At 34.9% G+C, this 18105-nt stretch overlaps 1 protein-coding gene across 1 annotated transcript in view; it reads right to left on the bottom strand.

Annotated features, from left to right (window-relative positions):
• The window catches only part of KNL1 (kinetochore scaffold 1), a 59174-nt gene that overhangs the window by 4051 nt on the left and 37018 nt on the right, over positions 1-18105 (bottom strand). Inside the window, exons 11-21 of the mRNA XM_045823515.1 lie at positions 16878-17016; positions 16179-16246; positions 15485-15583; positions 13990-14105; positions 12459-12549; positions 11752-11868; positions 10450-10537; positions 4355-4432; positions 4147-4186; positions 2988-3089; positions 2468-2568 (exon numbers count right to left, since the gene is read on the bottom strand). Of these exons, the coding sequence (XP_045679471.1) occupies positions 2468-2568; positions 2988-3089; positions 4147-4186; positions 4355-4432; positions 10450-10537; positions 11752-11868; positions 12459-12549; positions 13990-14105; positions 15485-15583; positions 16179-16246; positions 16878-17016 (1039 nt within the window). The remainder of the gene's footprint in view (positions 1-2467; positions 2569-2987; positions 3090-4146; positions 4187-4354; positions 4433-10449; positions 10538-11751; positions 11869-12458; positions 12550-13989; positions 14106-15484; positions 15584-16178; positions 16247-16877; positions 17017-18105) is intronic.

Below are 18105 nucleotides of genomic sequence, written 5' to 3'. Positions count from 1 at the left end.
ACCAAGAACTACAAACTGTGATAAACACTATTAAGGCAAGCTGCAGTAAGTAATGAGAACATATAAAAGGAGGGCAAGTAGCAGAGGGAACATGTATAATGAGAGTCTGGTAAAATTTCCCTGAGAAAGTGATAATTAGTCTGGGCTTGTAAGGATTACTAGTAAAAATTTATTTAGTGAAGGGGGGTGCTAAATATATGTGTTTCCTCCAAATTCATAGGTTGAAATCCTAATATCCAATGTGATAATACAAGGAAGTGGGACCTTCGGGAGGTGCTTAGATCATGAAGGTAAAGACCTCTTATAAAAGAGATCCCAGAGAGCTACACTTGGCCTTTGTCATGTGAAGACACAATCAGAAGCATGCAGCCTGGAAACGGGCCCTCACCTGACCTTGCTGGCTTTCTAATCTCAAACTTCCAGCTTCCAGAACTGTGACAAATTTCTGTTGTTTATAAGCTACCCAATTTATGTTACTTTTGTTACAGCAACCCTAATGGACTAAGAGAAAGCTCCTTGGTATAAGAAACATCAGTATGTAGGTCCTGAGGTAGAATGGAGTATGACTGAAGATGAAAGCCCTTAATTTTTTTTAACATTTTATTTATTTTTAGAGAGAGAAAAGAAGGGAGAAAGAGAGGAAGAGAAACATCAATGTGAGAGAGAAAAATCAATCAGCTGCATTGACTGGAACCGAACCTGCAACCTAGGTATGTGTCTTGACTGGGAATCAAACCAGCAACCTTTTGTTTTATGGGACAATGCCCAACCCAGTCACACTGGCCAGGGCAAGGCCATAATCTTTTTTTTTTTTTTAATTTTTTTTAAAGATTTTATTTATTTTTAGAGGGAAGGGAGGGAGAAAGAGAGAGAGAGAGAAATATCAATGTGCGGTTGCTGGGGGTCACGGCCTGCAACCCAGGCATGTGCCCTGACTGGGAATCGAACCTGCGACACTTTGGTTCGCAGCCCGCGCTCAATCCACTGAGCTACGCCAGCCAGGGCGCAAGGCCATAATCTTTTAAGAAAATAAAAGAAATTCATTGTGCCTGACATGCAGAGAACAGTGTAAGATGAGGCAGGAAAAGGAGAAAAAAAGCTTAACAGCTTTACAGGCTATTAAATATTTTAATCATCAGTCTAAAATAAGTAAGTGCATGATCCGATTTCCAACAATCATTATGGCTACAGGAGGGAGAATCAATTGGAGAGGAAAAAGAGAATATCCAGAAAGACCAGCTGGACTGTTACTATAGTCACCTAGGTTAGAGATGACTATGGACAGAAGAAGGGAAGAAAAGTGGTGAATATTAAATTAAAATCAATAAGTCTTATAATGATTTAAATATGCTTAGTGAGGGAGAAAGAGGTATTGAGTGATTCCTAAGTTTTAATTTTGGACCTGGATGGAAGTTAATGGTATTCATTAAAAAAGGATGTTTTCTGGGCCCTGGCTGGCGTAGCTCAGTGGATTGAGCGCGGGCTGCAAACCAAAGCAGCACAGGTTCGATTCCCAGTCAGGGCACATGCCTGGGTTGCAGGCCACGGCCCCCAGCAACTGCACATTGATGTTTCTCTCTCTCTATCTCTCCCTCCCTTCCCGTTCTAAAAATAAATAAATAAAATCTTAAAAAAAATAAGTTCTCGCTCTAAAAAAAAGACGTTTTTTAAAAACATTTTATTTTATTTATTTTTAGAGAGAGGAGAAGGAGAAACATCAATGAGTGGTTGCCTCTCACGTGCCTTCTACTCGAGACCTGGCCTGCAACCCAGGCATGTGCCCTGACTAGGAATCAAACCAGTGACCCTTTGGTTCGTGGGCTGGCACTCAATGCACTGAGCCACACCAGCCAGGGCAATAAAAGGAACTTTGAAAGAGAATCATGTTTGGAGGCTGAGAGAGTGTAAAGATCCTAAATTCCAATTTGGTCATGTTTACCCATAACTGGCTATGATGAAGTTAACTATTTCAAGAGAAAAAACCTAAAGATATTGACAGGCAACTCCAACAAAACAGCTAGTACTCTCTCCAGTCACAATATAGTGATATCTACCTACTTTGATAAGCCCACCAACAGACATAGGACTTCCAATTAACTTTTAAGTCAACTGAAGTACAAAAGTACAGTCAAGAGTCACCAGCCATTAGAGTAAATTCTGCATCACAAAGGACACAGAAAATAGGAACTCAGAGTAAACAGATGTGAATAGCATGTTAATCCAGTAATGAAAATGCAAAATTTCTACTGTCTAATGTAATCAACAAACGGCAACTGTCACTAGCTGAATTTTTATTTTACTCTTATATAATAAAAACATAATTCTATTCTCAAGAATTAAGGTGACAGCTTCTTCTAAGATTTTTCAGTAGTGCTTTCATTATGTCAATAGTTACTACTGCATTAAAAAAAAATGAGTTTAGTCATATACTTTTCTGCAGAGGAATTATCTTACTTTTGCTACTCACCTACTGGCTCCCCGAAAGTGATGATGAGTTCTATTGTATCATAAAGCAAGGTGAATATGGCTCGATCATCACTCCACTCAATAACATCCCACTCAGACAAACTAGACAGATGAACAAGACAAAAAATATGTTTTTGAGATAAAAGAAGAAAGTTAACTTCAGATAACACCCAGATAGTATCAGCAACTGCTACTAGAGCTTTTGTATGGGATTAGGAGAACAATTCTAATTCAAATATTGTGAATGTACAAACATGCTTTTGACAGAAATAAGAAGTCACTCAATCCTGAGTTGTATATCAGAGAAAAACCAAGTCCAGGCAATACAAAGTGTTAAATATTTTAAAATTATAATTACATAGCTCTCTCACCTTGTATACTTTCAACTTGAGTACACTGACTCTTTCTGTTGGCTAAAACAGTGATATATACTACAAACACACGTCAACTGTTCTAGTAGGTTTAGATAACCACAAAGACATAGGATAAAACACAAACTAATGACACCAGCTTTTTCTTACCTCAACTGATCAAGTAGCTCTTCAGTTGTATGTATTTGTTTTTGCACAAAGTCTATTTGAGCAAGGGTTTGCTCTTTCTGTACCTCTAGTTCTAAAAGATTTCTGCAAAAAAAAAAAAAATTAACAAAAAGGTTTAAGTCCGTTGTTAGAAAATTCAGACTCTATTAAAAGAAAAGGTTTATGACAAAAAGTCACATTCTAAATGGCTCCTCAATGAGGTGAATGTCATCCATTTTTGCATTCTCAGGTGGGTTTTTTTGGGGGATGAACATTAATCTGGAGTGTGGGTCTAATTAAGAAAGGCCTAAATCAATGGCTCTCAAGTTAGAATTCATAAACATATCTTTGGGGGTTCTCATGTTCTTTAAGATTATTATTTATTTTTAGAAGGGGGAAGGGAGGAAGAGAGGGAGAGAAACATTAATGTACAGTCGCCTCCCACGTGCCCCCTACTGGGGACCTGGCTCACAACGTGGGCATGTGCCCTGACTGGGAATCGAACCAGCAACCTTTTGCTTCGAAGGCCAGTACTCAATCCACTGAGCCACACCAGCCAGGGTTCTTTAGGATTATTAAAATTTATATTTGCATTTTGATGATAAAAATATAACCATAATACAGATTATGAGACTGCCCACCTTAAAACTGAGACATGTCATAATTTCAGTGTTTTCATTTGGTTTTGTTTATTTGATCTAAATAGAACTGATGTTTTATTAGTTATTTTGCTAGCATCAGTTTAATTTCAGCCAAACATTATCACCTGTCAAATTAATGTTGTCGATAGGAATTTTACTAGTTTTGTCATTATTTATATATATTTGATCTTATCTAGTCTTATAGTTAAATAAAATTCATGAGTATAAGACATATACATCTCATATTAAACTTACTGATACTTACTGAAGTACACTATAAAAATATGTTAATGCTACGTTTATTTTCCTTAAAAGGATTCTGATATTATTCAAACTTGAGAAATATTGCCTTGAACTAATGCCCAATAAACAAGGGTGCTTAGAAAACACTGTTAAACCCGGGGACAAGGTCAAAACCCTGTCAATAATCATGCCCCCAGTCTTGTCAGTTTCTGGAGACAGGAAGTCATTTAACGTTGTGAAGTTTAGCATATTTTCTAACACTCAAATTGAAGGCTGACCTTTGAAGCTCTTCTTCTTCAGTTTTCAACTGTTCCAGTTCTTTGAAAAGAAAAATAAAAACACATATATCAAAATGGACCCATTAAAATGTTGCTACAAAAATCATCTATTTATTGAAAATTCTATCTCATTAATCTCACCTAAATAAATAAACTCATAAATAGAAGGGTTTTTCTCCCCATTTATTTCCTGAATTAATTCAGTTACCTTTCTCTGCAGCTCTCATTTCAGAATCCCGTTCTTCCACAAAATTGTCTTTCTCTTCATTCTCCAAATTCTTACTTTCTAAAGTAGACAATGTGCATTAGAATAACCAGTCAAAAATAATTTAAAAACTGGACTTGAAAAGAATAGATGCTCCTAAAATGAATTGTTAAGAATATATGATGTGACATAAAAACAGACAGACAGATCAATGGCACAGAACAGAGAGCCCAGAAATAAATCCATGCTTTTACAGTCAATTAATATTTGACAGAGGAGGCAAAAACATATAATGGGCTAAAGATAGTTTATTAAATAAATTGTGTTAGGAAAATTGGACAACAGATACATGCAGAAAAATAAAACCAGACTACTTTCTTACACCACAAACAAGAATAAATTCAATATGGATTAAAGACTTAAATGTTGGAGTTGAAACCATAAAAATCCTAGAAGAAAACATAGGCAGTAAAATCTCAGACACTGCTCATAGCAATATTTTTTCTGATATATCTCCTCCAGCAAGGGATACAAAAGAAAAAATAAACAAATGAGACTACATCAAACTAAAAAGTTTTTGCACAACAAAGGAAACCATCAACAAAATTATAAGACAACCCACTGAATGGGAAAATACATTCACCGATACATCTAATAAAGGATTAATATCCAAAATTTATTTTAAAAACATAAAACTTAACACCCAAAAACCCCTCAAACAATCCAATTAAAAACTGGGCAAAGGACACTTCTCCAAAGAGGACATAAAGATGGCCAGTAGACATAGGAAAAGATGCTCAATGTTGCTAATCATCAGAGAAATGCAAATTAAAACAATGAGATATCACTTCACACCTGTCAGAATGACTACCATCAATAAATCAACAAACAACAGGTGCTGATAAGGCTGTAGACAAAGGGGAACCTTTCTGCACTATTGGTGGGAATGGAGACTGGTGCAGCCACTGTGGAAAACAGTATGGAGTTACCTCAAAAAGTTAAAAATGCAACTGCCTTATGATCCAGCAATTCCACTGTTGGTAATTTATCCAAAAACACCTGAACTGCTAATTTGAAAGAATATATGCACCCCTATGTTCATTACATCGTTATTTATAGCAGCCAAGATGTAGAAATAGCCTAAGTGTTCATCAGTAGATGAGTGGATAAAACAGCTATAATACATTTACACAATGGAACACTATTTGGCCATTAAAAAAAGAGAAAGTTTTACCATTTATGACATTATGGATAGACCTCAAGAGCATTATGCTAAATGAAATAAGCCAGCCAGAGAAAGAAAAAGTTATTACATGATTTCACTCATATGTGGAATCTAATGAACAAACTGAAGTAACAAGCAAAATAGAGACAGACTCATAGATAGAGAGCAGGTTGATAGCTCTGGGTGGTAGTGGTGGGGAGACAGAGGGATTGAGAAAAAAAGAAAAACAACTCATGGACACAGACAACAGTGTGGTGACAGTGGGTGGAGGAGGTGGAAGAAGGTATGCGGGGATAACTGGTAATAGAAAAAAAATACAAAAAATGAACTATGAAAACAGAATATTTGACAAACACTCATCTTTCCTGCACCTTTACTTGCCAATAAAGTACTGGGATTTAATTATAATTTCATACAAAACTTGCTTCTAATAGCAGACAGCTGAACTTTGAGCCACATAGCAATAATCTCCAACAGGAGATTTTCAGGGGCCATTCTCAGTTAGAAATTGTTTATATAAATTTGCATAATCAAAGTCATTGTTAGGCAACACCAGGAACAGATATGCGTGCACACACATGTACAAATTTTTACTTATTTTTAAAACCTTGTTGTCATCCTTAAAATCCTGCCCCCTCCACCCAAACCAAGTTTAGATTTTTACCTCAGATGTATTTTTTGAATCTTTTTTTCTTCACCATCACTAGCCTCCCTTAATATAAGCTACTGTCCTTTCTTAACTATACCAGTCTAATAACTACTGAACTTCTTCCATTTACTCTTGATCCATTCAAATCCCATCCCCACACTCCACTGAATATTCTGCTTTCCCCTTTACTCAGTCTTTATATCTTAGCTTGAATGTCACTTCCTGAAAGGGAAGCCTTTCCTGACTCAACTAGGTCAGAATTCTGTTTCAGGACTTTGCAGCACCATGTAGTATCCCTTCCATAGCACTTACTGTAATACTATTTGTTTAATTCTTATATTCTCATATAAACTAAAAGCTCCATAGGGCACAAACTCTGCTTTTAATCAACAGTATTTTTAGCACTGAGCACTGTATATGACACGTACTAGGTATTCAGTGTATTTGCTCAAAGAATAATGAAAGAACAAGAAAGAAATAGGGAGCTATTTAGTAGTGATGCCTAAGAAGGAAGAGTGGTTGTTGGTACTTTTAAAGATGAGAGAGGGGTGAATACATCCAATAGAGGAGGCAGAGAAGTTGAATATATAAGAGATAAGGGAAAACCAGTGATACAGGATTCCTGAGAAGTATGAGAGGGGATGGAATTCAAAGTTTAGGTGCAAAGATTGGTCTTAGGGAAAACAAAGGATGAAAGAATGAACATATAGATATATTCAAGTTTGGTTTGTTTGGTAGCAGAAAACTTAGAAGTTCAAACCTAATGGCTTCCTTTTTTTTTTTTCTGTGAAGAAGAAAGTAAGGTTATGAACAAAGAGGAAGGGCAGTCTATGGCTATGAAATTCAGATATTTATCAATTCAGTGAAGAAAACGTACTAGACACTTATCGTGTGGAAAACATAGTTCCAAGAATTTTGAAAGATATGAAGAAATATAAAAGCTGATCTCTTCTCCCATGGAACTCACAATTTAGTTAGAAAAATAAACTATATAAAAATAACTATAATTACAAGTAGATGTGACAGATACTATAAGAAGTACTAATGAAATAGCCATGAGCACTCAGTGGAGATAGAGACTACTTCTTTTGGTAGAAAACAGAATGCATTAGCAAAGACAAAGTGGTAGGACTGCAGAGAAAGGACAAGATTTGGTTGGAATTCAGAATGTGTAAGGAAGTAATGCAGTAAATCATGCAAGAAAGAAAAACCTAAAAATGACTGTAGAAATGTTTTATGTTAAGCTCAGGAGTCTGGGCTTTATTTCATAATAAATGCAAAGAGAAAAAAAGCCTTTTATGGGTACAAAATAATGAAAGCTGCACTTCATAATTATAATCTGCAGGTTATCAAATATGCAGGTTGGACTGGAAGGAGATAGAATGAAGACTATAAATGTCAAGTTAGAAGAATTCAGTTAGCACATTTCAGAATTAATGATAGCCATCATGGGAACGGGAAAGAACACAAGACATGTTGAAGAAGCAGATATGACAGAACTTAATGAAACTCAAAAACAATAAAAGTTTTGAGCTCTTACAATATATAAGAACAGTGATGCCATTAATAGAAACAAGAAACACAGGGAAAACAAGTTTTCAAATTTTATTTTGGAAATGGGAGGAGAGAGTAAATTCCATTTGTTCACACAGAGTTTAAGGTTGCAGAGAGTTTCAGTAGGAAGCTAGAAAAGTTAAGTCTGGAACTCATAGAGAGGCTAAAAACATCCTCACCCAAAATGATTATAAGCTACGAAGGGCAAACTCTGTGTCTTCCCTTTTTTTCTTCTTCTGATGCTAAACACAGTATCTGGCATGCACTAGGTGCTCAACAAATGCTTGATGAATTTAACTGAATTTGGGAATCACTCATATAAACAGACTTGTTAAGGCAGATGCAAGCATTAGGGGAGAGAATACAGAATTGGGTATATGATAAAATCTAAATCTCTATATAAGGAGTCAGAGAGAGGTCAACAGAGGAACTACAAGAAACAATCAGGAGAAAAGACTAAGGTCAGAGTAGTACAACATCAAAGAGTCAGGGAGATGCAAGTTTCAGGAAGAAAATGATAATAACATTTTCGCAGTTCTGGCCAAGATGGAGGTGTAGGTAGAAATCCTTTGCTTCCTCCCACCACCAAAAGAAGGATAACAACCAATCTAAAATCAATAAACAACCAGAAGTGCCAGAAAATCAAACTGCATGGAAATCCAACAACCAAGGAATTAAAGAAAAAATCAACCAGAACAACCAGACCAGTAAGGCGCAGGCTGACTCACAAAAACTGCTGCAACTTGGGGGTGGGGCTGACTGCTGAGCTCAGGGGGCTGCACAGGAGGGGCTGACATAAGGGAAAACTGAAACTCAGATCTGACTGTGGGCTACAGCTGGAGTTACTGAGGTGGGAGAAACTCCCAGTCTCACACAAGAGGCTGTTTGAAAAGTGCACTAGAGAAGGCGAGTCACACTCTTCCCTCTCTGGCCCCTTCCGCACCGCAGCAAAGAGGGTTGCCTTGCCTGGGCAAATACCTAAGGTCCGCCCCCTTACAACCTATCAGCCGCACCAAAACAAAGAAATATGGCCCAAAAGAAAGAACAGAACAGAACCTCAAAACTAAGTGATGAGGAGATTGCCGATCTATCTGATGGAGAATTTAAAGCCCTGGTAATCAAAATGCTCACAGATCTGATTGAGCTTGGTCAAAAAATGAAAAAACAAATGAAGGATACCCAAAGTGAAATAAAGCAAAATATTCAGGGAACCAACAGTGACAGGAAGGAAATCAGGACTCAAAGCAACAATTTGGAACAAAAGGAAAAAATAAACATCCACCTAGAACAAAATAAAGAAACAAGAATTCAGAAAAGTGAAGAGAGTCTTACAAACCTCTGGGATAACCCAAAACATTCGAATATTCACATTATAGGGGTGCCACAGGAAGAACAACAGCAAGAAATTGAAAATTTATTTGAAAAAATAATGAAGGAGAACTTTCCCAATCCAGTGAAGGAAATAAACTTCCAGGAAGTCCAGGAAGCCCAGACAGTCCCAAAGAGGTTGGACCCAAAGAGGAACACACCAAGACACATCATCATTAAATTACTCAAGATTAAAGATAAAGAGAAAATCCTAAAAGAAGCAAGAGGAAAGGAGAGAGTTACCTACAAAGGAGTGCCCATTAGGCTATAAACTGATTTCTCAAAAGAGACCTTGCAGGCAAGAAGGGGCTGGAAAGAAGTATTTGAAGTCATGAAAGGCAAAGACCTACATCCAAGATTACTCTTTCCAACAAACCTTTCATTTAGAATGGAAGGGCAGATAAAGTGCTTCCCAGACAAGGTCAAGTTAAAGGAGTTTATCATCACTAAGCCCTTATTATATGAAATGTTAAATGGACTTACCTGAGAAAAAGATAAAAAATATGAACAACAAACTCACAACTATCAAAAAATGAACCTAAAAGAAAAGCAAAGCAAAGAGAACAAAAACTAAGCAAACAACCAGAACAGGAACAGAACCAGAGAAATGGACATCACATGGAGCAATTTCAGTGGGGAGGAGGAAGGGAGAAAAAGGGGAGAAAAGGTACAGGGAAGAAGAAGCATAATTAGTAGGCATAAAGTAGACAGGGAGAGATAAGAAATGGTATAGGAAACAGATGACTCAGAACTCGTATGCACAATCCATGAACATGAACTAAGGAAGGGAATACTGGAGGGTTGGGGGAACAGGGCAAAGAGGGAATAAAAGGAGAAAAATTGGAAAAACTGTAATAGCATAATCAATAAAAAATATTTAAAAAGAAAATGATAATTACATTTTCAAATGCTGAAAGGAGTCAAGATAGCTAAGGGCTGAGTTACCAAATGTGACGATTATGTGGAATTTTGTGAAATTTGAGAAAGCAGTTTCAGGACAACAATACTAAACAAGTTGGGATTACGAGAGCTCAAACAGAAAGGATCATACTTAGAGATAAGTTAATATATTAAAAAAACTGATTATGGTCTAGGTTATGAAGAGCTTTCCAAAGGGACTTATTATTTTGGCCATGTCTTGTTGATAGTGTTATGGAGGACTATAGTAAAGGAGCTTTAATTTGCTCTAATTTAATCTCAAACTGTTAATACAAGGCTTCAGTGTAGTGATACCAGCAATCTATATGAAAAGAAGCACTTAGATAAAAATTTTCTTTGCAAAAAATATTCAAAATACTTTACCTAGCTTCATCTCAATGAGACAGCTGTCAATCTTCTTAAGTATGTTGTCCATCTCATCTATCCTTACCTGAAGTTTCTCCCTCTCATTCTAAACATACAATATTATAGATTGTTAAATTAAAGTTCCAAACAGAACATTATAACATTATCAGATTTCAAATAGCTGACATAACTGATATATCTAAGTCATGAATAGGTGGCTCTTAAAATGAAGGTCAAAGTTTCCAGTCTACATTTAAATGTTACTTCAGAAAAAGAGTTCATTGCCCTGGCTGGTGTAGCTTAGTGGATTGAGCACAGGCTGTGAACCTTTGGTTCGCTGGTTTGATTCAACAGCCAGGGCACATGCCTGGGTTGCAGGCCAGGTCCCTAGTGAGGGCCACATGAGAAACAACCATACACTGATGTTTCTCTCCCTCTTTCTTCCTCCCTTCCCCTCTCTATAAAAATAAATAAATAAATAAATAAATAAATAAATAAATCCTTAAAAAAACAAAAAAAGAGTTCATTAAAAAGTGTTCTATGGTCAAAAAAATGTTCTATCTATGGGAAACACTGGTGAAACAGAATCATAGCATTCTTTTTCTTTTTAGGCTTTTTAAAAAAGATTTTTGACTGCACACATTAATATGCTAAGTATTATATTTCTCTGAAAAGTGATATTGCATGTAACATTTCCCAGGCTTTTTGCTATAGAAAGTTTTTAAACATAGAACCTTCCTTAAAGGATGATCATTTTGGTAAATGCTACTTTAAACACATACACAAAAGTACACAGCTAGGTATGAATTATGTGAAAGATAATACTATAGTCCTTAGCAATGGAAGAACAGAACTCTATATTGTTTTATTTCAAGCTGTATAATGGATAACAAATTTGAGATAAGAAATGGATCCATATTAGTAAATATATTTTAGAATTGCTCAAGGTTTTAGGATTTGCCACATTTTTAAAAAAGATTTTATTTATTTATTTTTTAGAGAGGGAAGGGAGAGAGAAAGAGAGAGAAACATCAATGTGCAGTTGCTGGGGTTCACGGCCTGCAACCCAGGCATGTACCCTGACTGGGAATAGAACCTGCCACACTTTGGTTCACAGCCCGCGCTCAATCCACTGAGCTACGCCAGCCAGGGCGAGGATTTGCCACTTTTGATCAATTAAACTCCTCACCCTTATGAACAATTCTAAGCTTTTGCCCAAATTTCACTTACATGTCTAAGAATCATTCTTCATATTCCACAACCACCATAAAATAATTTTAATAGATCTTTCTTTCTGTGCTATTAACTGTCTCAAATTACCTGAGCTGACTGTACCAGCTTGCTGTAGAGAGCCACTTTTCCTTGGTGAGTAAAGACTTTAGTCATCTTGGTAAAATGTGATTTTATTTTGTTCAGGTAAATTCCAAAGGCTTTCAGCTGTGAGGAAAAGTCAAAGGTTACAATGCACTAAACAAGAGTTAGAAAAGGCACAAGATCTGAGGAGGCTGGTTCAGATGATACATGCTAAGCTTTGACAATTCCAGACTCTCATTCCTAAGACAGGACACTTCTCATTTGCAAATTTAATTCCATTTAATAGTTTAAAAGCACAACCAAAGATTTTAATTTTGATTCCTGCTTCCAGTTCACTTATTTATATTACAAATTTGAAAATGCCAGGTTCTTAATAAAACTCTTTGAATGTATTAGAGCACATATAAAATGAGTTAATTATTATTTAATCAATTAAATCTTTTCCTCATCTAAATCTAAGTGAAAAGCAAACAAGGAGGGAACTCTAAATAAACTTCAACTATAATTCATATATTAATTGATAATTTCAGGTTTGACTAAATGATATATTAACAATTACTCATGCATAATTAAATAAAACCTTGGTAACATATTACACCTGAGAAGTAAATTAAAGAACTCATCACTAATTACCAAGTAAGTTACCTATTTCATAATAAGAATTATTAAAAATGTCTATAGTGATTCCCACTCAGAAAATAAGACAAAAGTACCTCCTCATCACAGCAGTTTCTCATTTTTTCCCATAGATTCCTATTTACATCAGTCAACAGTTTATCTTGGTTCAATGCAGAAAGCTTTAATCTAAAATATAGAAATGTTAATTAGCATAAGGTTCAGAAGTCAGCTTCAATGAATCAACTCAGATCTATAGGCATACTTAATTTAATTCTCTCTAGTTGTTTTTCTATATAAAAAGAGGGGAATACACTCAAGAGTAGTAACCAGTCTTATTATTTCAACACTTGTAGAACAGTTCAAAAAAGTTATGAGTCAAAAAAACTTCTCTCACAAATAGAATTCTCATCGCAATGTTATCAGCTTGTTCCCACATGAAAACATATGTTAATAAAGAATCCTTAAGGCATGTCAATGCATAACTGTGAAGTTGTAACTATTATTTTAAATAAAAGTTCCCAATTCAGTCCAAAGTCCTATCTCACCTTTACAGAATAGCATTTATAAAAGTAGCAAAGATATATATTAGTCTCCTGTTAGTAAGCAGAAGAAATAAATTCCTATCAGAGTTAAAAGATATTATATACAGTCATAGAAGTATAAAATCAAATAGCACAGCACATCTAAATAGGCTATTCATTGTATTTCATTCAAAATAAAGCATCCTCAGACAAATCATGAGATGCCCAACTCATTTACACAACATAAAGAAATTTGTCTTATTCAGTGAAGAACCTCAGTACTTAGTACAGTACCTAGCACATAGTAGGTGCTCAATATATATATATATTTGTTGAATAAACAAGCCAGAATCAGGCAAATCTGCAGTATAATAATTTAACAGCATCTTAAGCCTCTATTTTTAAAACTACATACTTCCTAAAAGATTATTTTATTTCTTTTCTGTTAGATTGGTTCAAATTTAGTTGGATAATTTTAGATAAGTATGATGTAAACATGACTTGGGTTGCAAGTCCTGATCTACCTGTGGGAATCTAAGTATGCTGCTGTACCTAACTTGTAAATTAGTCTGCATCTATACATACCAAACCACTAAGCTATAGTCGGAGTAAAACCATGTTATTTTGTACATGTAAATCAAGGGCAAATGTGACAAAATTATCAACTCAAAGACATTCTTGATTTTAGGCACTGTATGTAAATCTCTAATGAGATATCTCTCTTTGAAGATGTTCCTTTGCAATCAATTTATGATATCATAATCTAATAATTATTGTTCACTGAGGACATACTTTTTACTAAAAATGGCGTGAAGACATTTTATATATACTCTTTTCTACTTTTCATATCTACCTGCTGAGTGGGTATTATTATCCCCAATTTACGGATATGGAAATAATGGTTAAATGGCTCATATAACGTTACACAGTGTCACAGCCGGGATTGAGCTTCAACATGAAAGCCAAAACTCTTTCTATAAACATACTGTATCACACCACCGATTAATCCCATCAAGTTTTTCTATGCTAGTGTTATTCTAATCAACACCTTACCACACAAACTATTCACCCATCCAACAAACACAAAAAACAAAAACTTTCATACTCTTCGATCTTTTGGCGAAGAGCTTCACAATCTTCTCTATAAATCTGTATCTTGGGTCGGTAAACATATTGACTTAACATCAGATCTTCTGAAGTAGACTGTGTGTTTACAGTAAACTGAAAAATCAAAATCAGACAAACCATGTTTAAGAACTGTTTCAAGTATTAAAGTGTCTATTTCTAAAAGTTCTACACATAAAAATTTGAATATTCTTTGGAAATTTTTATATCCAATAAAGCTACAAGTTGAAATCTGAATTCAAGTCTCTGACATCAAAGTCCATTTCCCACAGATGTTTAGGGAAACTGTAGATGTTCTACTCACATGGAATTGTAAATGATTTGAAAATGGCTATGCAGTATTGGTCAATTTTACTTCAACAAAGCCGAAAATAAAAATGGCTATACATTATTAAGTAATTTAATAACTAAAAATTCATTAACTATCATTTATTTGCATTAACTGTCTTTCTGACTTTTTTTCTTAAGATTTTATTTATTTATTTTTAGAGAGGGAAGGGAGGGAGGGAGAGAGAGAGAGAGAGAGAGGGAGAGAAACATCATTGTGCGGTTGCTGGGGGCCATGGCCTGCAACCCAGGCATGTGCCCTGACTGGGAATCGAACCTGCGCTGCTTTGGTTCGCAGCCTGCACTCAATCCACTAAGCTACACCAGCCAGGGCCTTTCTGACTTTTTATGGATATGATTTTATTGTTCCAATTTCTTAAAGTAAGTATTAATAATTCCTTTATTTTTAAACTCCCTTATGTAACAATGATATCTGAGGCTCTTAATTTCCTGTTAAGCATAATTTCTGCACAGATTTGGTATTAACTGTTCTCCTTTGCTTTCTAAATACTTTTGATTTCCTCTTTGATACAGAAATTATCTAGAAGTATGTTTCTTAATTTCCAAGAAACTAAAGAATGTTTAGTCCTTTTATTAGTTCTAACTTTATTGAATTAAGACCAGATGATGTGGTCCATAAAATCTCCATTTTTTTCAATTTGTTAATGCTTTCTTTGTGGCCAAAGGCATAACTAATTTTTGTAAATGTTCGACAGACTTAAGAAAAAAAAAATATTACTATAAAAGTGTTATAAGTTTTTCTATTAATCTTTGAATTGAGTTTGGTGATTATATTATTCAAATGTTCATGATCTTACATATTTATTTTGAAAAATGTTTGTTAAAAACTGTTACCTTAGATTTTTATAATGGGAAAGAACATATGTTTAGGAAAAAGTACCAAAAACAAAATAGATGGCAAGGAATGAGAAAAATGAAATTTCACCTTATGAAAATCCATGGTACAAAAAAAAATATCAACTTTTACACTAACCACAAATATACCTATTATAGGAAAACTTTTATAGAAAAATTTGCTTCCTTAATTCTTTTTTCTTTCTGGGTAAATGGATGCTTTGGTGCAGTTTAGTAAGTAAGAACAATATTTTCTAATTGAGACAACTATTTTGCCAAGAAAATGCACTTACTTTGCCTGGGAGAGTGCTCTGTCGGGGTTTTTGTATCAAAATGTGGACTTGAAGAAGTATAAAGAACTCCTTTATTGTTATTCTCCCATCTTTGAGTTTCTGAGAAAAGAAAAAAAGTTTGCATGACTATTCAAGGTGAGCTGAGCTCATTTTGATTATAACTACCTCATTTGTTGGTAAATAGCTGAAAGTTCTTTATATATATTTGTGGAAATATTATCCAGATATTTGTAAATTATACATGAGTAGATTTTATCTAAAATTTATTTCTTGAGATTATTTAGTAACAGAACTGGGGAAAAAAAAACAGCAAAATTTAGGTCTTCTAACCATTATTTCCACTCCATATAATTAACTGCCATATTGGGCCCTTAACACAGAAAACTCATCTTGCATATATTTAAAACATTTCAACATTTTTTAAAAAAGATTTTATTTATTTATTTTTAGAGAGGGAAGGGAGAGAGATAGAGAGAGAGAGAGAGAAACATCAATGTGCGGTTGCTGGGGGTTATGGCCTGCAACCCAGGTATGTACCCTGGCTGGGAATCGAACCTGGGACACTTTGGTTCCCAGCCCGCGCTCAATCCACTGAGCTACGCCAGCCAGGCCACATTTCAACATTTTTTAAAAATTAAGAAAAAACAAAACAAGGAAATTAGTTACATTAGAAGTTAGGAATACTTTAACATACCTCCTTCAAGCTCTCTTCACAAATAGTATCTGTGAGAAGCTGTGATTCCATCTGACTATTGCGGTATGCTAGAAGTAAGGCAAATTCAGGTGATGAACAAGTCGAAATTAAATTGGAAACTTAATTTTAGTTATCATCCAGGTTTATGTGTGGTTAATACTACTGAAGCTATCCATTAAGATCTTGTTGGAAAGACAGTCATTTCATTTGTAGGGTAAAATATGTTACAGTTTCAAGGCTCCATTCAATGTCTTCTTAACTGAGTATAAGCCTCTTAAGGAAACTGCTCTACCCAGCATAGTATTTCACTCCTCAATTTATTAAAGTAACAGGAATTAAACATAAAGTATTATTTTACTTATCAACTACTTAACCCCTAAAAAAACTTACACAAATTTTATTTTTATTTATTTAATTTTAGAGATAGAAGGGAAGGTGAGAGAGAGGGAGAGAAATATATTAATTGGTTGTTTCTCACACACCCCTAACTGGGGACCTGGCCCACAACCCAGGCATGTGCCTCACTGGGAATCAAACTGGTGACCTTTCAGTCTTGTGGGAGGATGCCCAACCCACTAAGCCACGTCAGTCAGGGCTAGCTTATACAAATTTTAAAAATCTCTTGAATGGAAATACATTTATTATTAGTCAAGTAAGGAGATGACTTATATTAATTAGTTTTCATGAAGATCATCTTACTGCTGCAGTCCATAGAGGTCCCATCAGTCTTCATCAACTCCAGAGAACTGCTGCAACTAGATGGGGTCCTGCTCAGGCTTTTTATCAATACACTGTTAGCATTTTTATCTATATCCCCTTCCACACAGTGAATGAAAATCTGAAATTATCAATTAAGGAACATCATCAGGACAAAGTTATAACACTGTATATTCATAATGACTAAAGGTTTGTTGAACACTAAAAGAAATACTTCTAACATAAAATTTATGTATAACTCTTATGAGTCCCCTTAGCAAAGAATTAGAATAAGTAACAGGCAAATGAAGCCTTTAGAGTTAAAAGTAATTTTATTTTAAAATATATAGAAATAAGTGCAGATTACACTGTATAAGAAATTATTTCTCTGATGTATCTTAGTTATAGCCAGACTCTACAAGCTATTTAACGTTGACCTATCCTATTATTCAATTACTAGCCATCAGGATCAGGGATACCACACTACAGAAAACCCAAATAGAATATTGGCTAGTACAGAAAGAAACTTGTGTACAGGCTTTAGTATTTCCTTCACTTGGTGAACAAGACTCCTTTGGATGAAGTCAAATAAGTCATGTGATCCTGTTTTTACCACTTTAACCATTTGACTTAATAGCCTTAAATGTCATTTTTGTCTACCGACTTTACATATGTTTTTGAGGACATTATATTTTTTGTCTAAATGCCATAATGTAAATAAACTCCATGACAGCAGATTTTTGTCTATAAATTCCCACTGAGGCATCCTAGCAACCTCAACAGTACCTAGGATATAATAGATACTAAATAAGTATTTACTGAACAAAATAGTACTAATTTTCATAGAATCTATTCCGTTATGCATTTTATATTACTGTTAACTACTTTCTCAAAGCTTCATACACAAGTCATTTCCTCACCTCCTCATCTTATAGAACCACTGAAATCATCTTCTGAGTTTACATATTTCTTGAACTTAAACTGTTTCTATGATACTTTTAATCTTTATTTCTCCACCTATAAAACTCAACTGGAATGACAGGTTTTATTCCCCCAAATTATTCAAATTGGTGTCCCTCAACTTTAATATCTATGACCTCTTTCATAAATACAAAATCTAACTTACTTCATTTTGAGGTACTAGGCTTGACTTAGGCATTTTCCCATCCACTAAAAAAATGGACTTTCAGTTTCTTCATACTCTCGTTAGCCAAGAAAATTCAGTCAAGTT

The sequence above is a fragment of the Phyllostomus hastatus genome, unplaced genomic scaffold (assembly GCF_019186645.2).
Source record: "Phyllostomus hastatus isolate PE091 unplaced genomic scaffold, TTU_PhHast_1.1 phas_scaffold_501, whole genome shotgun sequence".
In the NCBI taxonomy this organism is placed as follows: domain Eukaryota; kingdom Metazoa; phylum Chordata; class Mammalia; order Chiroptera; family Phyllostomidae; genus Phyllostomus; species Phyllostomus hastatus.
Note: the sequence above shows the minus strand (reverse complement) of the source record. Positions and strands in the feature narration are given on the sequence as shown.